General features: G+C 40.5%; 1 protein-coding gene and 1 non-coding gene across 2 annotated transcripts in view; one reads left to right on the top strand and one right to left on the bottom strand.

Moving 5' to 3' along the window:
- Positions 1–2,035: 2,035 nt before the first annotated feature.
- MAP3K15 (mitogen-activated protein kinase kinase kinase 15) overlaps positions 2,036–26,430 on the top strand; it is a gene marked incomplete at its 5' end in the record, with an annotated part of 118,727 nt that continues 94,332 nt past the window's right edge. Inside the window, 3 exon segments of the mRNA XM_014591371.2 lie at positions 2,036–2,175; positions 5,116–5,139; positions 24,166–24,359. Coding sequence (XP_014446857.1) covers positions 2,036–2,175; positions 5,116–5,139; positions 24,166–24,359 — 358 coding nt within the window.
- LOC114009573 (U4 spliceosomal RNA) lies at positions 22,794–22,937 on the bottom strand. Its single transcript, XR_003550968.1, has one exon. It is a non-coding gene; the product is annotated as a U4 spliceosomal RNA (small nuclear RNA).

Below are 26,430 nucleotides of genomic sequence, written 5' to 3'. Positions count from 1 at the left end.
CACCAAAAAATAGCATGTCAAAGGATATATAATACAGTACTATTTATATCAAGTACAAAAATATGTTTAGGCATACATACGTACATATAGCATATGACATGCCAATACATGTCTCTACATTTTGTCTTGGTCTGTTCAGGCTGCTATGACAGAATACCTTAGCCTGGGTGGCTTATAAACAGCAGAAATTCATTTCTCACAGTTCTGGAGGCTGGGAAGTCCAAGGTCAAGGTACAGCAGATTTAGTGTCTGGCAAGAGCCTGCTTCCTAGTGTATAGACGTGGCCTTTCCACTGTGTTCTCACATGGCAGAAGGGGTGAGGTAGCTTTCTGAGGCTTCTTTTATAAGGGAGCTAATCCTATTCATGAGGGTTCTACCCACTTGAACTAATCACCTCCCAAAGGCTTCATGTACCGTCACATTGGGAGTTAGGTTTCAGCATCTGAGTTGGTGGGAGAGGGACACATTCAGTCTATAACATGTGCGCACATGCACACACAGGGAAATGATACATACAGAGGTCAGGATCTGTCTGGGCAGGAGGGAGGAGATGTGATCGGGAAGGGCACATAGGGCTCTGAGTGCAGGTGATGCTCTGAGACTTGGGCTGCATGGTAAGTCCATGCTTTGTCATTTTGTTGTATTTTGTATTTCATATAAAGCTAAATATTCTTTGTATATATGATTTATTTTGTAACAAAAATCATTAAAAATTAGTCCATCAGGAAGTTCTAAATAACACTACATTCCCAACACTGAAGAAGAGTTTTGTTTGTTTAATGTTTTTCTTTATTCATGATAGAGTGTATGTGTGTGCATGTGAGAGTGAGACAGACAGTGTGGGATGGAGGGGTATGTGTCTCGGGCTTACCAGGCTGGGTATTCGAACAGCTGTTGCCATGTCGGATTTGGTTATTCTCGAGCAACACATTGCCACTGTGCCACAAAACTAGTAAAGAAAAAACAGTTGGTTTTGTTCTTACTGCTTTTCTTCCATAGTTTATGGGGTAATTTTTTGTTAGGTTTTTTGCCATAGCGTGCATGCACTCACCAAAGGGAAACAGAGAGAGATAAGTGAGAGGAAAAGTGAGAAATCACCCCCTAGGGGGGATGGCCACACCATAGTCCCATCTCCTCCATTCTCATTGGGATTTTTCATGCACACACGCCCAGCATAATTTTCAAGCTTCCAGGTCCAGGACTCAAACTGCAGTCAGACATGTGGGAGTCCCGCACCTTAACTATCACGCCTCCTGCTAACCCTGATCATGGGGTAATTTTAAGCAACCCATTTATTTTATTTTGTTTAAGAGAGGGATGGCCGGCTCTCCTTTTGTCCGCCATTGTGTGTGCAGGCCACTCGGTTCTTTGCCATGTCTTCTCACGAGACTTTTAGAATCAAGCAATTTCTGGCCGAGACACAGAAGCAAAATCGTCCTATTCCCCAGTGGATTAGACTGGTAACGAAATCAGGTACATCTCCAAGAGGAGACACTGGAGACGAACCACGCAGGGTCTCTAAGGAACTGGACAGGAGATGGCCCACATGTTTATGCTGTACCGCGGTCACTATGGTCTTCCCACATCAAGCTGAAAATGGTCACCACTGGTGGCATGGTGGTTAAGGATGCTGGATTCCCACATGGCCGACCACAGTTTGAGTCCTGGACCTGGTGGCTTGCTTTCTTGCTTTCCCTTTCTCTCTCTATGTCTCTGTCTGGTCAGATTAAAATAATAATAATAATAATAACAAATGGAAATAAATGAATAATTCTTTTTTAAAAAAAAGAAAAACAAGAAAATGGTCACCACTTTCTGGACACTTGGGGGTGTTTTATTGGGGAAAAAAATGATGTTTCACTTTGTTTCCATGTTCTGCATTGGCAGGTTAGTTCAGTAATAAATATGTGAGACCTTTTGTTTGAAGGGTGATGGCTTAAATACAAATTGGCACAGCTCCCATTGACAGTCACCAGTGAGTAGATTAAGTAAACAGATCATCTCTCCCCACCTGTCCTCTCATTGTCCATCCCAGATGTTGCCGTGGTGGACATGAGCGATGTCTCCAGACAGCCTTCCCTCTTCTACCATCTTGGAGTCCGTGAAAGCTTTGACATGGCCAATAACGTGATCCTGTACCACGACACGGATGCCGATACTGCTCTTTCATTGAAGGTAGAGTGCATCGTTCATTCTCCTGAATACTTCGCTCTGGGAAAGCACAATTATATGTTCAGCTGAAGTGTGACTGTAGTACAGGAGGTTGGAGGGAAACAGTGAAGATTTGCTCATGCAGTTCCTTCCTTTCCATCCCAGGTTCTGGCTCCCACAGATCACTTCCTGGCCACCGTGTGAGCACCTATGCTTAGCCCCGTGTTTGCAGGCAGCTTGAGCATTTCCAGGCTTGTTAGAGAAGCAAAGGCAAAACTCCTGCTGGTTTCTATTGGAGCAAGCGCACCACTCTGAATCTCTTCTTGGGCAATTTGTTCCAAACCTACATATTATAAAAAATCAGTTTTCAACTTGGATAACACATAAAGACTTTTAATAATTATCCATATAGGCAGAACAAGTTAGCATAGACATACATAGTCAGTCTTTGATCTGTCATTTGCTCCCAGTCTGAAAGCAAAGCCGAACTGAAAGCTGTGTGTTCCTACACAACTCAGTAATTATGGAGTATTCCTAAAACATATCTTGCAAATTTGATACAAGCTTTTTTTGATACCTTGGTACTTTTTAAAATGCTTGTATTTGTAAAATGTAAATGTCTTAACAGTTGTTCCAAGATTCAGCTAATATTAATATTTTTGACTAATACTATGTTAAATCATTTTAGGACAACAGGGTTAGTTTGCTTACAGCAATGCTTCTCAGCCATGACTGTATTTTAGAATCACCTGGAGCGCTTGGAAGTATCCCAGTACCTAGGCCACACCCCAGACCAATTATGGCACAACCTCTGGGGGTGGGGCCCAGGCATGGGATTTTTTTAACCTCCCCAAATGTGCAACCAGGTGTGAGAACCAGTAGCTTAGAGAGTGAGCCTTCACAGACATTATTTCTAAATGTCTGCCTTCCTCGGTGTTAAAAATCACTAGTAAATAATGATGTGGTTTAAAGCTCAACTTAGACATGTTTGTTTGTGTTTCTTGAGATTTAATATTAACCAGATTTTCCGGGTTCTGTAATGATTCAAGATTATTTTCTGATAGAAATACCACCTGCTTCAGATGTGTAACCTATATGTCTTAAGCAACATATGCTCCTTACATAGATGTGTGCTCTCTAATTATAGCACAGTATTGTATTTTAAGAAGTCATTCATAGGATAGTGGAAGAAGAAACCGCTTTATTAGTGTACTTTATATTGTAGAATAGTTTCCCAAAAGAATAAGCCAATTTAAATTACTTTAGATAGTCAGATGTTGATTTTTTTTTCTTTTCCTCATTTTTCACTATGGCACACTTAGAAATACTTAGAATTTAGAAAACGTGAAACTGTGGATTACTAACCTATATTTTTTAGAATTCTTTAATTTATTTATTCATTCATTTTGTTTTATTATTTATTTATTTATATATTTTTGGAGAGATTTGTGCTATAGAGCGTGTGTGTGTGCTCGCCAGAGAGACAGAGAGACAGAAAGTAAGAAATCACCCCCCCCCAGGGGGGATGGCCACGCTGCAATCCCTTCTCCATTCTCCTCTCGGGATCTTGGGCATGCATGCACATGCACCCAGCGTGAATTTAAGCCACTGGGTCCAGAACTCCAATCACGGTCAACTGCATGGGAGTCCAGCGACTAGCCATTACACTAACTGCTGGTCTCTTTATTTTTATTTTTAAAAATTGTTATTTATTTCATTTTATTTGTCATTATTATTCAATTTTTTAATTTTATTTTAATTTTTTTTACAATTAAAGTATGAATGTATTTTGGTACAAAAACTTTTTGAAATTCATACATAGTTTTTCCACTATACATATTTCCATGAGCTTTTTTTTTCTGAAACTTTTTGAATTAATTTACATTTATTCCCTGAGCACTAACCTATATTTTTATGAGAAATGTAGAATTAGGATGTATTTTTTTTTTCCAATTCAATCCCAATTTTTCTTAACTGTGCCTTAAGGAAGCCCTCTGGAATGTCCCATAACCTAGATAAGCTTTAATTTTTAATAATACAAAAAAAGTCCTATGATGGAAATGGGTAGTCACTTATATCAGACACCAGGAGGAGCAGTCTACACTTACTACCGCAAAATAGAAATCTCAGAATATATAAAGCATGTCTTATAAGGCACTGTTTAATTATATTTTAGAAATGTTGGCTGTTGTCAAGGGCTGCATAACCGTCATGCTGAGTTGACTAAATTGCTGTTACTGGATTTGAACCTTCTTAGGCAGTTCTAGTGGGGTGGCAGGAATCCTACCAGAATCACCCCTTCTGGAGCAAGGCTGGCTGTGGCAAGGCCTGCAGCCTTAGCATTGAAGGGCTCACAAAAGGGACCAGAGACTAGCAAGGACCTTCTTAGGGCTTTTTTTCCCTTGCTAACATTCTTATCTGGGAAGACAAGAGGCAGGGCACTCAGCACCTCAGTCTTACATTTTAAGATACCTTTGGGCAAAACCATTGCCCTTGCTGTGGAAAGTTTCTTTTTTCTTTTCTTTTCTTTCTTTCTTTATTTTTGGAGAGGTTTTTGCTATAGGGCGTGTGCACCAGAAAGCCAGAGACAGAGAAACAGAAAGCGAGAAATCACCCCCAAGGGGGGATGGCTACGCCGCAATCTGTTCTCCTCCATTCTCCTCTCAGGATCTTGGACATGCACACACACGTGCATGGCTGTGGGAAAGTTCTTATATGCAGAAATATTCCCCAGTAGTTCCTAAGCTCATCAATTATGGAAAATTTTCCTTGGGATGAGAATTTTCCCATTCTCAGAGGTCCATCATGTTTGGAGCATCTTGAACAGGAGGTTTTAAGTGATTAACTCTTGATGTTAGAGGAGTGGTACTGGATGCTGGGGGAGGGGTGCTGGCTAATGCTTATGGAAATGAACTTTTTTTGGGGGGTGGAAAAGCTATATTCATCTTTTCTTTTTCTTTTCAGGATATAGTAACTCAAAAGAACACAGTGAGTATTACATTTTCAGATTTTTAGCCTTGCAAAAGAAAATTGTTAAAATGTTTGCCAGGAAATCGCAAGGTAGTGATGTAATTTTTAATGGTGCTCGATGGTTATATTTCTGAGGAGGGCAACTATACACGCCCCTATCCCTCAACTCTCCACCTAGCTTAGGCTCTACTCAGCCATTGAGGCTGCGAGGCAGAAGGCAAGGTTAGGCCAGTATAGGTATGGTCTTAGTTACTCACTAAGGCTTTGAACTTGGAACCATCTGGATATTTCCTCCAGAGTTATATCTATGTGCTCATGGACCACTAGGAATTGTTTTCTTGGAGCTAGTATCTCCCATACTTCCCCACCAAAGTTGCCCTAACAATGGAGGAATGTCAACTCGTACCCTAGTTAATACGAGAGCCTAGACTGAAGTTCCCTGATGCAAGCTGAAAAGAAGTGGGACAGAATTCCACTTCCTTCTGTCCTATATATGTACCAAAGTCTCTTGACTTGGCTTAAAAATTCTTGCAATTACATCATTTTATTTCCAGGTTGATTTGAATAATATAATGAAACCACCACCCTACAAACATGTAAATAAGATCACGTTCTTGAAAATTGTGCCTCAGAAAGTTTTTCCCCCACCTTTGAATGCTCCCCAGGCTGCCCATCTCCCAGACCTATGGCACCGTGGTTTAAGAAACCATGACTTAGCCTCAGGACGGGCCCTTGATCTCTCTCTGTTGGACCTCAGCCTACTTTCCACTGGCCCTTCTGGAAAGGGAAGGCCTCCTGCCTCTTTTTCTGTCCCAGTCGGACTTCTTAGAGGGAGAGGGAGGGGGGAGAAAAGGGCTCAGGAGGCAGAGCTCTCTCCAGAGTGCCCTCTGTAGGGACTCAGGGGGCATTGCTGACTTGAGCCCTCCACAGAAGGCCTCACCAGCAGCTGAGGCCTGGGATTCCTCACAGAGGACCCCCACAGAGTTCACCACCTGAGGCGGAAACCTTGACCCTCCTTCCACAGCCTGAAGATGAAGTTCCAGAAACTGAGTTGTGTAGTTTATGTGATTACCACTGGATTATGGGTTTAACAAGTTGGCCTGTAAAATAAGGTATCCGGGTTGCTTCAGGTTCATCTCAGAAGAGAAATGGGATGATGCGCGACTTCATTTTGTCCTATTTGTGTACTGACATTGTCCACTTGTGGGAGCCTTTTCTATTCTTTCAGAGTGAGAGAGAGGGAAACTAAGAAAGCAAGTCACCAGGTCTGGGACTCAAACTGCAGTCAGCCATGTGGGGGTCCAACACCCCAACCACCATGCTAACTGCTGGCCTGAAACACTTATTTCTTAAAATAACAAGAGTTACATTAAGGCAAGGAGCAATGGAGACAACTCATTTTCCTCTCCTTACGGTTGGCCATACCCACACTTAGAAATATTCTTGTTTTCTGGGAGGCTCAGTGCCATTCTGTTCTAATTTCACTACCTTCTCTTCTAGTACAGTCTTCCTCTTTAACACTCAGGAATTTCTTAGCTTTCTTAGTAATTCTAAGCGTAATTTGGCACCATCATTCCTAGGTGTTTTGTTTGCTTGTTAGGACCAAACTTATTCTAAAGGATTTGGAAACTAATCTCTCTGCCGTATTTGGCATGACATTAGAATTTGGTACCCAGACTTGCTTGTCATGCTCTGTAAAGTGCGAAAATTTAGACATTCAGAAGGGAAAAAAGGACCCAAGGTGACCTGAAGGACAGAAAATAGCACCTGAAAAGAAAGACGGAAAGAAAATCAACCTCAGGAGGTACCATTAATGGTCATCTTCAAATAGTACCTCTGTCTGAAAATAAGGAGAAGTTACTTCTCCCATTCCAGATGGACTGAAAGTAGGACAAACAGAACGCAAGCTTAGGTCAGCAGAATGGACATCCTGCCACTAATGGGGATTAAATGTTAACATAGAATATCGAACCCAGTTGGGTAACTTTCAAGGCGCGTTTGCTCAGTTGTCCCTGTATGTGGATTGGGCTAACGCTGGAATCAGATGCTTGGATCGGGTAACCCAAAAGGTTCTGAGAGAGATTCTGATGCAAGTATGGGTTTGTGATCATTTTGGAAGATTAAAAAAAAATCATACAATGTAGTCGTACTTTGTAAGCAATAAAGTCTTATGAGTCAGGGATACAGATGTCATCTGTCGAATATGTCACTTTATGAATATGTGAAAACCAAGATACTTTGAGATCTCTGTCTACAGGGAGTCATCTGATCTTTCTAAAATTATGCCTGATAACATATTGAATTCAGCTTCATTCAGCAGAGAGGTAGTCCCGATTGTCTCTGTGACTATAAGCATTTGCTTTGTGGAGGACGTAAAGGATGGAAGACGGTGATCTCTGGGCTTCTGGCTAGACCACCTGCAGCCATTCTGGACTCCTTTGTTCCGTGTAAACATGGTGTTACCTTTTGTGCTCACCTATGTGTTTCAGATTATATTTGTATTTTTGTGCTTCAGGCTTTTTTTTAAATGCTTGATTCAGATATAATTTACATACCATAAGATTCACCTACTTAAAGCAGAATTCAATAACTTTTAGTAAATTACAGAACTGTGCAGCCATCACCACAATCCAGTTTTAGAGCGTTTTCATCACCCTCCCCCCAACCAACTGTTTGCAGATAATCCCTGTTTCCAGCCATAGCCCCAAGCAATTACTAATCTGATTTTATAGATTTGCCTTTTCAGACCTTTTCATATGAAGAGAATCATACACTATGTGGTCTCATGCATCTGCTTTCTTTCACTTATGTGAAGTTTTAGAAGTTCATCTTTGATGTAGCATGTATCAGTAGTTCTTTCATTTGTATTACTGACGTTCTACTGTATGGCTAGTCCACATTTTATTTACCCCTTCCTCAGCTGATGGGTATTTTGAGTTGTTTCCACACTGGGGCTGTTATGAATAACACTGGTATGAACATTCAAGTAGAAGTCTTTCTGTGGCTGTATGTTTTCAAATCGCTTGGGTAGGTACCTAGAAATGGAATTGCTGAGTCATATGGTAAATATATGCTTAACGTCTTTTTTCTTTCTAAAGGCTCTTGCCATAGGGTGCATGTGCTTGCTGGAAAGACAGAGAAAGACAGTTAAAAGGAAAGTGAGAAATCAACCCCCAAGGGAGATGGTCACACTGCAGTCTCTTCTCCTCCATTCTCCTCTTTGGATTTTTGGCATGCACACACACATATGCCCAGTGTGAGTTTCAAACCACCAGGTCCGGGATTCAAATCAGGATTGGCCATGTGGGAATCTAGTGCCTTTACCACCATGCCACCCACTGGCCTCTATGTTTAACTTCTTAAGAAACTGCCAAAATGTTTCCAAAGTGGTTGTACCACTTTGCATTTCCACCAGCAATGAGAGATCTAGCTTCTAGCTTCTCCTCACCAATACTTGGTTTTGTCTTTTTCTCATAGATGTTCTAGTGAGTATGAAGTGATAGATATCACAGAGTGTTTTTGATTTGTATTTCCCTAATGATGTCAAGCTAATGTTCTCATTAGCTATTCATAGTCTTTGGTGAAATGTCTACTCAAATCTTTTGTCCAGTTTTAGTTGGGTTGTTTTCTTATTATATGGAATTGTAAGAGTTCCTTACATACTCTGAAAGGAAAGAGCTTATCAGAGGCTTTATCAATCCTTTCTTTTGGTGTTATATTTAGGCACTCTTAGCCTAAGCCAATATCATAAAATACTACTCATGTATTTTTTGTTTAATTTTTTTATAGTTTTAACTCATACATCTGGGTCTCTGATCCATTTTAAGTGTGTCGGCATGGAGTAGGTGTCCAACTTCATTCTTTTGCATATGCATATCCAGTTGTCCCAGCACTATTTCTTGAAAAAGACAGTCCCCCTCATTGAGTTGTTTTGGCATCCTTGCCGAAAAGAATTGATTAGATATATAAGGTTTTAGTTGGGACTCTCAGTTCTATTCCATTCATCTATGCCATAGGGCGGGCGCCTCCACGCCCCTGTTCCATTCATCTATGCATTCAGAATGAAACCTTGCATACGTAGCCAATTGTTTTTGCCAAGGATGACAAATGAGTTATGATACCTGAAGGAGCTCCCAGCAGGTGGGAAAGCAGATCCTTTTTTTTTTTTTTTGGAGAGGTTTTTCACCATAGGGTGCGTGCACTTGCCAGACAGACAGGGAGAGACAGAGACAGAAAGCGAGAAATCACCCCCCAGGGGGGATGGTCACGCCGCAATCCCTTCTCCTCCATTCTCCTCTCGGGATCTTGGGCACGCACGCACACATGCCCAGTGTGAGTTTTAAGCCACCAGGTCTGGGACACGAACCACAGTCGACTACATGGGAGTCCAGCGACATAGCCATTACGCTAACTGCTGGTTCCCAGCAGATCCTTTTTTGAAGGGTGACTCTGGGTAGCACAACTGAGTGTCTACAACATTATAATAATTTCATCTGTAAAACATACAATTTATATATACCCCAAGACTAAGAACTATCTATCTAAGGTCGATAGGCACAGAACTCATTTTTTCCCTTGAATTGGATAAATACCAGAAAGCTATGTATAGCCTCACCAAGGAGGAACCATGGAGAACATATACCTTCCACTGGGAGAAAATAAGGTGTTCCACCCAACACTTGTAGAAAAATTGCTGAAAGTACACTGGATCCTATTTTCATTTGTCATGTCCTGAAGCCAGAGTTCACTGTTGTTGTTTTATAAAGAGCAGAGTTAAGTTTCCAAGCTAGGGTCACATTATTAAAAAGCACCTTATTAAAAGACATGTTATTAAAAAGACTAATCTGGTTCCTGACTTCTGGACTAGGTGATTATTTTTTTTTTCTGGAAAGTCAGTGAGATTTAAGAGAAACTCATTGTTCCCATTAAAATGGTTATCTTTATAATCTTAATAAATTAGAAATTCTTTGAGAAAAAGACATGGTCAATATTAGGGGCTTTGTCTTCAATCTTAAAAGCCTGTTCCCTTGTTTATGAGCATATTTAGGTCTTGAGTTCAGTGGACTAGAATTTCCACTGGTCTTAAGCAAGTGGTGGTGCAATGGTAACACTAATGGACCCACAAGAGAAAAGTCCTGGGTTCGTGTCCTGAGACCTCCCTGAGCATGCTGGTGCATGTGCTCACGATCCAGCCTGGCTAAGACTGGGAGTAGATGTGGATTATGGCATGAAGACCCCATGGGGAGTACCTGTCTCACTCTCTAAAAAAAAAATTATTTTCTTGTTCTTTCCCTCTTGCCTTCTCCAGTTTTGTTTGTTATGGCTTGGGCTCCTATATAATCAAAGATGATATAAATTGTTTCAGGACACTTTGGTTAAAAAAACAATTAAGCTTCATGTCTCCTTTCTGTAGCCTTTGAGTTTTCTAGTTTGAAATCAAGATTTATGAAAATTTTATTATCAAAGATTGTTTCTTTTTATTTTAAAATAAAACATTGACAAAATAAATTTCAGTTGCAACACTACAATTTTGCAAGATTGTAAACATTTTGTACACCAGTCATTTTTCTTTGAGGCAGAGCGCACTTATGATGACAGATAAATTAACAAATACAGACTATTGCGAACCATTTCAGACGGTACCAAAAAAAAGGGTTTTGATTTGTTTTCCTCTTATAAACAAAATTTTATCACTTATAATTTTTTCTTTCTTTTAAAATTTTTTCTCACACCCATCATCAACCACCCACTCTCTACCAACCAATTTCACCCCTGTGACTAGCAGACTGATCCTCTCTACCATCACAGCTTCAGATCGCTTAACCTGTGCCGTAAAGTGCAGACACTCAGTACAAATTGAATGGGGATGTACAATGTGTATCTTTTAAAGTCTGGTTCACTTCACTCAACATCAAGTCTTCTATAGTCATCCATTTTGCACCAAACAATAGGCTCTCATTGTTTCTTATAGCTGTGTAGTATTCCATAGTGTGTATCTATCTATCTACCTATCTATCATCTAACTATCTATGTGATGTGTGTGTACCACAGTTTTTCAACCCAATCATCAGTTTTTGGACGCTTAGTTTGATTCCATGCTGTAGCAATTACAAATAATGCTATAATAAAAATGGATATGCAGATTATTTTAGACAATAAGGCTATATCCCATAGTAGGGAGAATTTTATTTTAGACACTGAACATGAATCATGTAAAAATTTCTGTACTTTGAGTATTTTATTTGTATCCCTATTTTCTATTATTTCTACCTCATCTTACATTCTCTATTGAAGTCTTTTTGTCTTTTGTTTTTTTTTTACATGCCTGTGGTCTTGCTCCTTATCATTCTTTTAAATTGGAGTACTCTGGAAATGCAAACCATAAAACTTTTCTCTGTGCCTTTTGACTATCACAGGAGTGAGGTCAAAGGTCATAATGCCAAGTGCTGCCTGCAAACTGAACAATCTTTGGTACCTAGGAAACCCATCTATTTTCTTTAAATTGTGGTATAATTCCTGCACAATAAAGTTCACCATTCACCCATCTGTTTGTGTTAGGTACTTTATACAACTTTATTTGTTTAAGGATGTTTCATAATTAAAGTGAAGTGACAGTTAATGATGAGAGTCCTGCTAAGGGAGAGGATGGGTCTGAGATTTTTCTGTCTCTGGTCATCTGCGGGCAAATTGGTTAACCTTGCTGGGTCTTGGTTTCCTCCTTTGTAGAATGAGTTGATTAATGAGATGACTTCCGAGATTTGAGTCAGCTCTAAAATAATTTTGTGACTTTGTGATGGCCATTCAATGTTTAAGCAAAGTAAATCAACTGTCTCAGCTCGGTCAGCATACTGCATGGCGTGTTTCCAGCAGGGATATCTTCATTTACCCCTTAAGTGGCATGATAGCCTCATTCGCCGGTAGAAATTGTTATACAGCTTTTGTGTATTTGTCCCTCTTATGACCAGATAAATATAGAAAAGTAGCAATGTAGAATGCTATTTGCATTGATTTTTTTAAAGAAAACCTGCATTTTTCTAGAAATGCATGTGTGCTGATTTTAAACATTCTCCTCCAACTAGACAAAGAATTGTATCCGTTGAGTTTAAGCCTTGCAGTCATTTTCAGTGTAGTGTCAACTTGGACTTTCTTCCTTAATACATTGACTTTGTCATACATAGTCACATTAAATAAAAAATAATTTCCCCATGTTTGTTCATTTGCCCCTTAAATATTCTTGGGAACAATCTTCTGCATTTTTTTTTCCAATGTCCGTTTTCACTAAAGATTTGCAATCCATTTGAATTACAAGTTACAACTCCCAAGTAGCACACACCGCCAGCAATTGAAATGTGCGTTCTTCTGCAAGCCCTCAGAAATCAGTTCATCTTGGGTCATACTAAACCACCTTCCATCTGCCTTAGATCCTTTTTTCCCCTTCTTCAGACCAGGCCATTTGTTGACTGATTAAATGTTTGTATCATTATACAAACTGTTCTCTGGAAGGGTCCAGCTAAAAGTCTCATTATGGAGTTGGCGAGGATAAACTGTTACATATCATATTTGCTCCAAATGTTTAATTTATAAACCCTGTGCTGCTGTTGACCAACTTTGCCACCTGCTGCTTGCCATAAATAAAAATAAGTGCTGGTGTAATGAGGCCCCCGGTTGTGTTTTCATCAAGGCATTCTTGGACATTAGGCCACCTTGCATGGGACACCTGAGGAGAAGCCAGCTAAGGGAGCAGATCCTAGGTGGCCTTGGTTGGTGGCCATGATTGAACCCAGCAGAAAACTGAGTTGAGGCCCTGACATGCTCTGGTTTCCTGCACTGTCCTGAAGAATATAGGCAGCTGTTGGTGAGTGGAAAATACATTGTTATTCATAGAATTTATACCTGAAACCCAGTGAATGAACTCTGATGTGTTAGGGTCGCAGCTGTCATGTTCTGTATGAAGCATCTGCTAAAGTGTGAGTAGGCCTTCTTAGCTGTTTGGGAGCCATGGGACTTCTTTATTATCAGTCTAAGGAATCTATGGACCCCCTTCTCAAAATATATCTTTAAGTGCTTAAGTAAATAGAAACACTTGCCAAAGAGACCAAGCATACTGAAATATAGCTATCTATCTATCTATCTATCTATCTTAATATATTATTTTAAAGCAAGATTTTTGCTGTAGGGTGCATGTGCTCACTGGAGAGACAGAGAGAAAGTGAGAAATAACACCCCCCCCCCCGGGGGGGGATGACCATGCCACAATCCCTTCTTCTCCATTCTTCTCTTGGGATTTTGGGCATGAATGCACAGGTGCCCAGCATGAATTTTAAGTTGCCAGGTCTGGTGTTTGAATCGCAGCTGACTTTGTGGGAGTCCAGTGATATAACCATTGCGCCATCTGCTGATCCCAGATGTTTTTACATTAAAAAAAAAGTTAAATGTTTTTACATTAAAAAACATGTCATTGTTTTTTAATTCAAGTTCACAGTTTCCTGAGAATTAATGGACCCTCGATTCAAAACTCCTACTCTGTCTAGAACTATTCCACATAGCTGATATTTATTGGGTGTCTACTATGTGTGAAGCATTTTACAAAAGTGGCCATATTTGACCCTGTATTGCCTGATGAGGTGGACATGATTATTGTCTTCATTTTCAAGATGAGAAAACAGATCTAGATACATAAGTACATTTTCCAGGGTCATCCATCTAGGATGACGTGGACCTGGGTTTTAATCCTTGGACCTCTGAATTCTTCAGCACATTGCTGTTCTCAAGTTGAAATTGTACTGATTTCCTGTTTACTACCGATACAGTATTTCTTGTTCACCTAATTTTGCAAATGTGAAGAAACAAAACCTTACCCAGTTCTATTGAGAGGAGGAGGAAGTTTGCATGCCCTCATACACACTGGAGGGAGTGTAGATTGCTCCATAGTTTTTGACAGCAACTTGGCTGCACTTAGCAAGAACCTTAAACTTGCTCTAGCAATTTCACTCCTAGGGAACTTTCTTTAGGAAAAGACCATAGTGTACTGATGCCATCTGCAATGATATTTATCTCAGTGATACTTACAGTAAGGAAAATTTCAAAAACTGAAAGTTAAACAATAGAAGAATGGTTAAGTGTGCTATAGATTTACCAGATGGTATATTAGGCAGGCATTAAAAATTATGGTATTTAAGACTCTACAGTTAGGGGCCAGCAGGTGGCATGGTGGTTAAGGCGCTGGACTCCCACATGGCCTTCCGCAGTCCAAGTCTTAGACCTAGCAGCTTGCTTTCTTGCTTTCTCTCTCTCTCTCTCTCTGTAGTGAGTATGTATACTCTGTAGCAAATTTTAAAATAGTAATAGTAATAAAATTAAATAATTTTTAAAAAGACTGTACCATTAACTTTGTAATGAGAGCTTATAGAAAAGGGCCTGTAATTTAACTCAGTGATGATGTGGACAGACTGTTCATGGTGGTGGTATCTGTAGATAGTAATAACTGGGGGAAATTCCAATTGTGAGGTTAAGAACTAAAATCTTTGGAGGATAGATTTCTTCATTTCTTATCCCCACCACATCAGAGAGAAGGGGCTTTAACTCTGACCTCACTTACTATATCAGAATAATCCTTTTTTGGAGGTATTTTGAGAGTGTTTCACATAAGGGTTTACGTACCGTACCATCGTTTGCATTACTGGTTCTAATGCCTCTTTATGTAGGAAACTAAGCTGCCTTTGTTAAATTCCTTTTAATGAGCTGAATTCTTGAGATGTTTCCATTTATAAATGTAACAATTTGAAATAGCTGGTCCTAGTTCCCTATTGAACATGTGTTATGCCAATCATTGCTTTTCTTTTCAATTTCTGGTCTCTCCACCAACAAGGGTCCAAACGCATGCCATCATTTGAAGATGTTTGGGCCTGTTCTTCCTCTTTGTAAGAACAAGATTCTGTACTCAAAAGCGTGTGCTTTCATTTGGAAGTTTATGAATTCCTTTTTCAAATGTAGTCATTAGTCCCAGTTTCTTTCTGTCAAATTTCTTAAACTTCCTTGGACCTTCTGAAAGATTTTCTCTAAGGAAGTATATTTTTACCTTCCCAAGTCTCCAGGTTCCTGCTGCTCCTCAATCCTGTTCATTAAAACTCACTTGGCTGGTTTCAGAGTTCATGCATTTCTTCCCTTTGTCCTCATTTTTCTCTAACTGTGACTAAACATTTGCTCCAAGGGTCGGATCCTTGCCTAACGGTGCGGAAGCCTTTATTGGTCTCTGCTGCTACTAGTCTGCCCACTTCTTTTTTCTTTTTTTAAAACATTTCCAGAGGGCACAAATGCTTGCCAGAGAGAGAGAAAGCATCCCTCTCCTGCTGCCCAGGGGAGCATGGTCATGCCACAATCCTCTTTCCTCCATTTCTCTATCCCATTAAGATACTTGGCACACATGTACATATACCCGGCATGTTTCCGGCATGTTTCCGAAGCCTCTGCGGCCAGGATTCGAGCTGCAGTGGACCATGTGGGATTCAGCACCAAATGAGCAGCACTCCACTGCCATGCCTGTCCCGCTCTGCCTTCTTGAATAAGAACCCGTGATGTACATAGCACATGTCTGTCAAATCCACTTTTTCATACCTCATTATTTAGGACCTAACCAGGATTGGGGGAAAATTACTCTTGTGCTATAAGGGAAAACTGGGTTTTCTAAAGGAATAATATAAATAAGATGTCAGCAGAAATAGTTTCTGAAACCATTTTAAGATGTCAAGCAGTGCTATACAAATTCAATTCTTACAGTTTCAATTAATCCACCTGTTACAGAGGCTCAGGGTTTTAGTTGTGATGTTTAGAAATACTTTTGTTATACAACCACTCCTCCTTTAACAACTTGTCTGTTTAACAACTGCTCAGAGTTAGGACTGGTTCTCCAGCGCAAGGAATCTCATTTCTTAGTCTGGGCCCCGTTCCCACAGTCGGATAATATTCACTACGTGAGGCGTTCACAGTCACGCAAGACTACATATTTTGTTTATGAACTTATACTTTATTGTGCACCCATAGTAGTGTTGAGAATAAATAAAAACAAACAATTATGTCCGATTTTTATTATTGTGTTGTGGTGTATTTTTTTGCTTTCTGGCACTTATCTAATGTATGCTTTTTGTATAAATAGAATTACATTATCCTAGTCTGGTGTCACATGATGTCTATTAAAAAATAAATACCCTGTGGCACCATGACACAACACAGGACATCCACCTTTAAGCCCACTTACCAAGCATTTCATTTAATGACCTAATGGTAGGAACAAAACTTTATGGAAATGCGTGTAATTTTGTCTGTTTGATTTTTTTTTTTTTTAGGGCATGTACACTAGCCAGGGAGACAGTGAGACAGAGAGAGAGAAAGTGAGGCATCACCCTCCCAGGGGGCATGGCCATTCTGCAGTCCTATCTCCTCCAGTCTCCTCTTGGGATTTTGGTTATACACATACACGTGTCCAGTGTGTTTTTTAAGCCACCAAGTCTGGGACTTGATCTGTAGAATTGGCCCTATGGGATCCAGTACCTTAACCACAATGCCACCTGTTGGCCCCTAATTATGTCTTTTAAAAGAACTGAGAGAAGAAAAGAGAACAAGAGTGTGTGTGTGTATGTGTGTGTGTGTGTGTGTGTGTGTGTGTGTGTATGGTTGTACATGAGAGAACTTCAAAAACTGTGCAGAAAAATAGAATTAAAGTATTGGCTCACTGGAAAAGTCACGGTGCATTTTTGCATAGAAAAACACTTCATGACTTTTCTGATGACTCCAATATAAGTTTATTTTTGTACAAGAAAGTTAGAAATTCATGCATAGTTTTTTTCATAGCATGCACTTTCTGAAGCCCTGTGCGTGTACATACGTTGAGAGGGAAAGATTTGTTATGTTCGCCCTTGAATTCTGCTTCTGGTTCTTTTCATTTGTTCCTGTAGATTCAACTTACAATTTGATACTATTTTTTAATTCTGATATAGCTTTGTTCCCACCTTTATCTTTTTTGCTGTTGTTATCAGATATATGAGGGGGCTTCAAGAAATTCATGGAAAATGTGTACAATGAAAAACTCCATGGATTTTGAGATTATTTTGATTAAAATAAACTTGTACTTTAGTTCTGGTTTTACATTAGCTTTTCGAAGTTCTTTCATATTAGATTTCAATATGTTATAAGCTTCAACATATTATATGTCATTTTCTGCAGTTTTTTATATCAGTTAACAGAAGAAAGGAAAAGAAATGTGTCATTATTCTGTCTTTTATAATCACCTACATAACTACCTTTGCTAATGACGTTCTTTGTTTTGATCACATGGATGAGAATTATTGTCTGATGTCTCTGCTTTCACTCTGAAGAACTTCCTTTAAAATTTTTATTAAATGTTTCTGCTAGCCTCAAATGATCTGTTTTTGTTTATCTGAAAAATGCCTTTATTTCATCTTCAGTTTTGAAAGATAATTTTGATGGATATAAGATTCATGGCTGACCTTTTCTTCTTTTAGCTCTTTGAAGTGTCATTCCTGAGGCAACTGTTGGCATAGTGGCTAAGGTGGCTGGATCCTACATGGTCAGCTGTGCAGTTCAAGTCCCAAAGCTGGTGGCTTGAAAAAATACACCAGGTGCATGTATATGTGTGTCCAAAATCCTGAGAGGAGACTAGAAGAGAATGAAGGAGAAAGGATTATGGCATGGCCTTCTCTGGGGAGTGCTTTTCCACTTTCCCTGTCTTTCTCTCTTGGCCTCTTTCTCTCTACTGAGCACACATTTTTTTCTGGTAAAATTTAAAGAAAAGAAAACATTCCATGATCTTTATTGTTTCTGATAAAAAGTCAGATGTTAGTCTTATTAGAGTTCCTCTGACATGACGAGACATTTTTATCTTGATGCTTTAAAGATTTTCTCTTTGTCTTTTAAAATTTAGACTAAGATATGTCTGGGTGAGGACCTTTTGCCTTTATCCTACTTTGAGCTCATTTAGCTTCTTGGATATAGTTTTATTGTTTTTCATCAAATTTGAGAATTTTTCAGGAATTATTTTTTTGAGTATTTTTCTTCTCTCTCCTTTTCTTCTGGGACTTCTATTATCTGAATTGGTATATTTAATGTTGTCCCACGTTTGTTTTTTTTTTTTTGCTATAGGGCACAGGCATTTGCCAGAAAGACAGAGGGAGACAGAGACACAGAAAGCAGGAAATCACTCCCCAGGGTGGATGGCCACGCCGCAATCCCTTCTCCTCCATTCTCCTCTCGGGATCTTGGGCCCGCACGCATGCACACGCACCCTGTGTGAGTTTAATCCACGGGGTCCTGGACTCGAACCGCGGTCAACTACATAGGAGTCCAGCGACATAGCCATTATGCCACCTGCTGGTCCCAACTGTCCCACATTATTTTAGGGCTCAGTTCACTTCTATTTTTTATAATCTGTTTTTCAGATCATATAATCTCTATTGATGTGTCTTCAAATTTGCTGATTCTTCTGCCACTCCTATCTCCTGTTACGCCTCTTCAGTGAACTTTTACTTTTGATTATTGTGCTTTTGAACTTTAAAATTCTTATTTGGCTCTTTTATTGTAACTCGTCTTTATTGATATTCTCTATTTGAGACATTGTCATCATACCTTCCTTTAATTCTTTAAGCATGATTTCCTTTAGTTTCTAAAACATATTAATAATAGCTGCTCTCAAATCTTTATCTGTTCATTCAATATTTGAGTCCTTCCAAAGGCAATCACTGTTGCCTTCTGTTTTTCCTGTGTATGGATCACACTGTCCTGTTTCTTTGCATGTTTTGTATTTTTGTTGTTGAAAACTGGACATTTTAGGTAATGTATTATGGACACTCTGGATGTTGATCTCCCTCCTTTCTGCCTCTGGGACATGTGGTTTTTTCTGTTTTCTTGTTTATTTGCTCCATGACTTGGCTAGACTAGTTAGAGAAGTCTGTTTCTCTGCAGTGTGCAGCCTCTGATGTCACATCTTAGAAGGCACAGTCTTAGGCATGTACACAGTTACTGTGACCGTCCATCCCCACCCAGGGATCACAGTGGCTGCAGCTGAACTGTCTCTTTCTCTGAACTCCCTGTAAAATTTCTGACTGTTCTTCCTGTATTATTTGTGACACGCAGTTGTCTCTTGTTAGCTGATTGTTCTATTATTTTTGATGATACCCTAATGCATGAATTGTTCTACAGTCTAATATAATCGAAGTCAGGCCCCTTTGCAAGAGTAGTCTTTTTTTTTTCTTTTTTTTGGAGAGATTTTCGCTATAGGGCGCGTGTGCTCGCCAGACAGACAGAGAGAGACATAGAGACAGAAAGCGAGAAATCACCCCCCAGGGTGATGGCCACACCACAATCCTTTCTCCTCCATTCTCTTGGGATCCTGCGCATGCACACACACGCGCCCAGTGTGAGTTTTAAGCCACCGGGTCCAGGACGCGAACCACGGTCAACTACGTGAGAGTCCAGCGACATAGCCATTACACTAACTGCTGGTTTTCGCAAGAGTAGTCTTTAAGTCCAGTCCTTTAGGCATGTTGTGACCTCAGGAAGGCTCCTCTTAGCCGTCTCTTCCCCTGGTTCTCTCACTGAATCTTCTAGCTGATCTGGGCCAGCGGGTAGCATGGTGATTGGGGCGCTAGACTCCCATATGGCTTACGTGTCCCGGACCTGGTGACTTGCTTTCCTACTTTCCCTCTCTCTCTCTCTCTCTGATCAAATGAAAATAAATGAATGAATAAATAAAATTAAATAATTCTTTAAAAAAAACCAACTTCTAGCTGATCTACTTTTCACTGATTGCTATCAAGGAACTACTAGCCTTCTCTTAATTGTCTTCCATCAAAATCTCCATTTTTTAAAATGAATTTTATGGCGCCTATAGGCTTAAACGTCCCCATGTTGTGTCGCACATAGTTAGACTTCTTATGGAGAGCTTCAGAGCTCTCTCATTACAGCCTGCCTCTCCCCTAGGCAGAGCCCTGTACTGCTGCTCTTCAGCTGGCGGTAGAGGTAGTAGTCTGCTTCTCTTGGGGTGGCACCCTACTCTATGAGTAGGGCACTGGGTAGGGATGGCAGCCCCTGGGGTTTCCCAGTTTGCCTCTCTTGGCATGGAACCATCACCCTATCAGTGATCTGGGGCAAGCACACTAAGGGCCCCATATTCATGGCCTGATTCACCTAGTACAGAACTTCTGCCCTACAAGTGAGGCTGGGAGGAGAAAGCACCCCTTGGTCCTCTCCACTGCACTTGCCAGGAATAAAACTTCTGCAACACCCGACTGTAGTGGATGAGAATGCTGGTGGCCTGCTATTCCCAGAGAAAAACTGTTACCATGGCTGGAGTAAGAGGGAGTCCCATCTTCTTGGCCATACCCCCACACGAGAGTAGAACTTCTGTCACTCTGGGCTGTCACTGCTGGAGCAGGTTATGGCTCAAATGCTGCCGATATCACCGTTACTGCCATGATTTAGTAGAGATTCGAGAATCAAATATTTCTCCATTTGCTGTTTGGTTTCAGGACAATTTATAGACTCGTAAGAGTATTTTTAAAAAGAAAGTCCACTGGTTATGGTTGATTTTCTGGGGACAGGGAATGTAGAAAGCACCTCATACTTCCAGTCCAGCTCAAATGTTTAAAATAGTGAACTAAATTTCTTCAAAGATATTTTGCTTTCTAAACCTCACTGATCTGTAACCCATTTTTTTCTTTTCCCTTTCAGTCCAAAATGGAGAGGTTTTTACTATAGATTGACCAATTTCAGGTGAAAGAAAAAGCAGTTTAACTTCTATATATATAAATGGTATTCAATCTATTTTAGCAAAATGGCTTTCTTGGCATGGATGAGGAGGATGTTTGCCTCTAACCTACCAAAACTGTACTTTTCTGGGCAACTTGAACCTCTTTGAGAATGTCTTTTCTTTTTTTCTAAATTCATGATAGAACATATGTGTATGCATGGCGGGGGGGATGAGCCCCTTCCACAGGGTCTGGTGATCTGCATGGCGGGGGGGATGAGCCCCTTCCACAGTCTGGTGGTTCCCTTCCTCTAGTTTTCCATTGGACTTCGGGCATTCGCGCATGTGCCTGGCGTGTCTCAGGCTGTCTGGGCCAGTGATTCAAACTGTGGTCACCGTGTGGGACACAGCTTCTCCACTATACCACAGAGCTAGCTCTCTTTGAGAACTTGCAAGTATTACAGGGAGGGAAGAGTCTTTAGCCCTCTGGAGTAGCCAATTCCTAGTGATTGTGAAGAAGCAGATATTGGGCCAGCTCCATAGCACAGCTGTGACATGCCGCTCAAGCAGCGCTCTTGGGTGTTTACGCACTGTCTGCGGCTGCTCTCATGCTACAGGAGCAGAGTCTAGTCATTGTAACAGAGGCTGTGCAGCCTGCGAAGCTTAAAATCTTGGCCATCTGGCCCCTTTACAGGAAGCATTCGCTGACCCACTCCCAAATGTATTTTAGTGGAGCAGCACAGGTATTTTTTTTTTTTTAGCAAAATATTTTAGGGTCCAGAATGTGTCCCCAGCAGAGCTGTAGTTGCCTAACATGACACACAAGAGAGAGTTTCAGGGCAATCATTTGTATGGAACCATCTTGGCATGGAACCAAGAAAGAAATAAGAATAACCAAGTTAGAAATAAGAATGCCACCTGTGTTTGTGTAAGCAGATCTTTATTTTTTCCTCAAACAAGAAGCCATAACTTTATTAATGATAAAAACCTGGAACACTTCACGAATCCGTATTGTTCCAGTTTTAGTATATGTGCTGCCGAACTGAGTACTGTGTAAGGAGAGCTTAGTCATAAGGAAAACATCTTAAACATGTATTTCCTATGTGTATTTGTAAGTAGTTCCCCAAGGTTGCAAGTTTTCCCAAGCCTTCTGTTTGACTTGAGATTGTGGCATTCTGACAGTTTTCTCTGTAATTAATGAGTTTCCTTTTAATTTAAAAGAAGCCTTAGCCCTTATTTGACTTTCCATTCTCGAAGGCAGAGTACTTTCCAAGGTTCTGCCTGTATTATGTCAAAATACTTAGATAGCTTCATTAGTCCAATTTTAAAAATTAGCAGTTAGCTGGATTATTTCTGGCATCATAGAAATTCTTTTTTTTTTATTTGGAGAGGTTTAGGGTGAATGCACTTGCCAGAAAGACAGAGAGAGACAGAGATACAGAAAGCAAGAAACCACCCCCCAGGGGGGATGGCCATGCCACAATCCCTTCTCCTCTATTCTCCTCTTGGGATCTTGGGCATGCACGCACACGCGCCTGGTGTGAGTTTAAGCCACTGGGTCCGGGACTCGAACCACGGTCAACTACGTGGGAGTCCAGTGACATAGCCATTACACTAACTGCTGATCACCATATAAAAAATTTTTTTAAAGCTTGATGGAGATATAAGAATGGAAGATCTGAAATGCGAAGCTAGTCATTTTTTATGACAGCATAGACAAAAGATTGAGTATGACTTAAGAATGCCATATAAGAATGTATTTTAATCTTCTAAGTATGCTAAACATTGAGCACTGATATAATTCTCTTTAAAGGTAATGTTTATGCTTTATTAAGGAACATAATTCATAGTCAAACTGTAGATACAGTTTTACCTGGGTAATATTTGATGATACAAAAAAAATTCAGCAGGTTCTTGTTTTAAAATATCTCTGAGAATAGTCATATTTAATAATGTATGCTTCTTGCAAAACAATTTTTTTCAACAAGGTTTTTTCAATTAGCAATAATCGCACCTCGGATAAACCTCATTGGCTACGATACTGCCACTGCACAAAGTTCAACAAGGTTTTTGTTTGTTTGTTTGTTTTTGGAGAGGTTTTTCGCAATAGGGCGCATGCACTCACCAGACAGACAGAGAGAGACATAGAGACAGAAAGCAAGAAATCACCCCCCCAGCGGGGATGGTCACGCCACAATCCCTTCTCCTCCATTCTCCTCTCGGGATCTTGGGCACGCACGCACATGCGCCCAGCGTGAGTTTTAAGCCACCGAGTCCGGGACGCGAACCACAGTCGACTACGTGGGAGTCCAGCGACATAGCCATTACGCTAACTGCTGGTTCCCTGTTTGTTTGTTTTGCCACAGGGCACGTATGGTCACTAGAGAGCGGAAGAAAGCACCTCCGCCCCCCATAATGGGGTATGGTCATGCTGCAATCCCTTCTCCTCCATTTCTCCTTCCTGTCAGGATTTTAGGCACACACATGCGCCGGGTGTGTTTCTCAGGCTGCTGGGTCTGGGACTTAAACTGTGCGGTTGGCCATGCGGGATTCGGCTCCATTAAACACCAGGCCATGGGAACGGCCCGACAATGGGTTTTGAAATCCTCTCTTTTTATAAGCGTGCTTATTTTCTTTCTTTCATGAGGGAGCATAACAGAGAATGAGAGAGAGAAAGACGGGTACTTTTGCTGGGGTCTCTTCATACCATGATTCCCTTCCCCCAGTCCTCCAGCTAGCCAGGAGCTTGGATGTGCATGTTTCAGGTCGACTCCAGATCCAAGCTCATGGTCACACATGTGACTTCTAGCCCTGTAGATCAGCATGCTACTATCTGTGCCACCACAGCTGGGCCTCAACAAAGTTTATAATAGTTCATCTGTAGTTAAATGATCAAGCAGTATGCTTTTTTCGGCTCTGCTGACAGAAAGAAAAGCAATATGCCACATTACATACCTTGGTTACCAGTGCTTTCAAGTTCAGTCTGGTTTGGGGGGGCATGTAATGAATTGATGTGATTCCTAAGATTTAAAACCCTAAAATATCTGTCAATGAAGTTCAGAAACATATGCACATTTGAGCATTTGAAACCTATTTTAAAACAATATATCTATGGAATAGAGCTTTTGAAGTCGAGCAGCTTCCTGTTTTGTGCCTACATATTCGTAGTCATATTGCACAAATTGTTCATATTCAGGCATTTTCTCCTTCCTATCCCACCTGCCAAAGCCACAGCTGTGCTTCCACATTAACTACTTTCTGAAATGTTTTTGTTTCTTTTTTTCCAGGCATCTAGTGGGAATTATTATTTCATCCCCTACATCGTGACGCCATGTGCTGATTATTTTTGCTGCGAAAGTGATGCCCAGAGGCGTGCCTCGGAGTACATGCAGCCCAACTGGGACACTGTCCTGGGCCCGCTGTGCGTGCCCCTGGTAGACAGGTTCATTAGCCTCCTCAAGGACATCCATGTGACCTCATGGTAATTCTCATCATCCAACAACAACCCTGGGAGCCCTGCCAACATTTCCCTTCATTTTCAGGGAGGTAGTATATCTTCAAATGACCAGAGTACCTGGAGAATGGGGAATTCCAACCAATCATTGTAAAATCATTCTGGAATCCATTATTGCCCTTCAGTACCTCACTAAGTTAAGCCACTGCGGTAGAGCTAACAGAGATTGAAATTGGAGTTGGGAGGTCAGAATTGGTCTTCTCTCTGGTCCTGACTCCCTCTGTGACCTTGATATATAAGTTTCTTCTCTGTAACTCTCCTCTCATCTTGAAAATAAAGAAGTTAAGTCAGTGATTTATTTTTTATTAACTGATCTCTTTCAACTCTGAGATTTGTGTTTCAAGATAATTTTGGAGTGCTGGCAGGTGGCATGGTAGTTAAGGTGCTGGACTCCCACATGGTTTGCCCTGTGGCATAAATCTAAAAAAAATTTTTTTAAATCATCTTTGGACATGACTTTGCACTCCTTCAGTTCTTGAGGTTCTTAAAATGCCACAGCTAGGTCATTCCGACCTTAAGGTCCTGTGATGTAAAAGTCTCCATGTGCTGGGTCAAGCTGCAGCTATCCTGATATCAGGATGTATTTTGACCCTTGGGCTTTATGTGAGAGGTGGTTTGGAATACTCAGGGGGACAGGTTTGGATTGGAACCCCAGCTTAGGTGGTTCCTAGTTGCCTGGAACAAGTCAGCTCACCTCTTTGAGTGTCAGTGCTTAAGAACTCATACCTTCGAATGTCCCTATTCTAAAAATTCAAGGCAGAAAGCATCCTCTTAACCACAGGATCCAGGTACTTTGTTTGCAGCCAATTTAAAGGATTTATTCTTGTAAGTTGTGTCACAAGGAGTGGGATTTGTTCTTCCAAAACAAATGAAAATCTGAAGCATTGGCAGAACTGACTTGCAACAATACATAAAGGACCTCATGTCATGCTTTGGCTCCCAGCATGGCACCCTGAACTACTGACTGTCTCTGTTGTGGTGTTGGTAGGAGGTACACGCAGTCTGTTCTCCTCTCTTTCCATCGCCTCTTTTCTGGTTGCAGACTCTCTTTATAGGCTTGAGTGGGAAAAGAAAACTGGACACCTAGGTGTGTGTGGCCACAAAGAAAGTAAATGGGAGGCATTTTGTGGCACATTCCTGGGAAACCTTATGCACTCTCACATTGATAACTATGGTCTTACTGAAAAACAAACATTGCAGTAAAGAAAGCTTCCCCAGTACTGTATTTTCAGTCTGACAGAAGGTAGGCTAGCTTGAATCTGCCGGATGAGCCAGGTCTTTGCAATAAACGGACACACATTCGTTTCTCATTTCATCTATGTATGAGGGGACTGCAAAAAGATTGTGGAAAACCAGAATTAAGGTATGGATTTATTTTGGTGCAAACAATTTGTGTAATCCATATATGATTTTTTCATAATATGCTTGTTCCATGAACCTTTTTTTAGACCATAGATCTCTCTCTTTCTTTCTTTCTTTCTTTCTTTCAAGAGAGGTTTTTGCAGTACAGCAAGTGCGCTCGGTGGAAAGAGAGAAAGAGAGACAGAAAGCAAGAAATCACCCCCCAGGGGGGATGACCACACCACAATCCCTTCTCCTCTATTCCCCTCTCGGGATCTTGGGCACACAGGCCTGACGTGCATTTAAGCCACCGGTTCCTGGACTGGAACCACAGTCTACTACATGGAAGTCCAGTGACATAGCTATTATGCCAACTGCTGGCCCCAGGTTAGTTTTTTTTTTTTTCATGTTGAATAGGATTTTTAAAATTAATTAATTAATTTTAATTTAATTTTACATTTTTCACAAACATTTACATATCAAAAAATTTTAACTCATACTCCATAGTTCTTGATAGTTCATAAACAATTTTCAAAATACTGAATTTTAAAGATAATGTTCAAAATATTTCTTAAAATTTTGTATAATTTTGTTTGTGACTCTATAACAACAGAAACAGTATGGTTTTCAATATTTTTGAGAAAATATTTACATGTCAGCTACTCAAATTGTTGAAAAGCAAATGCCCAGCACACTA

The sequence above is a fragment of the Tupaia chinensis genome, unplaced genomic scaffold (assembly GCF_000334495.1).
Source record: "Tupaia chinensis unplaced genomic scaffold, TupChi_1.0 Scaffold000567_1, whole genome shotgun sequence".
Classification (NCBI taxonomy): domain Eukaryota; kingdom Metazoa; phylum Chordata; class Mammalia; order Scandentia; family Tupaiidae; genus Tupaia; species Tupaia belangeri.
The sequence above is the reverse complement of the archived record's forward strand: the minus strand, read 5'-3'. Positions and strand labels throughout refer to the sequence as shown.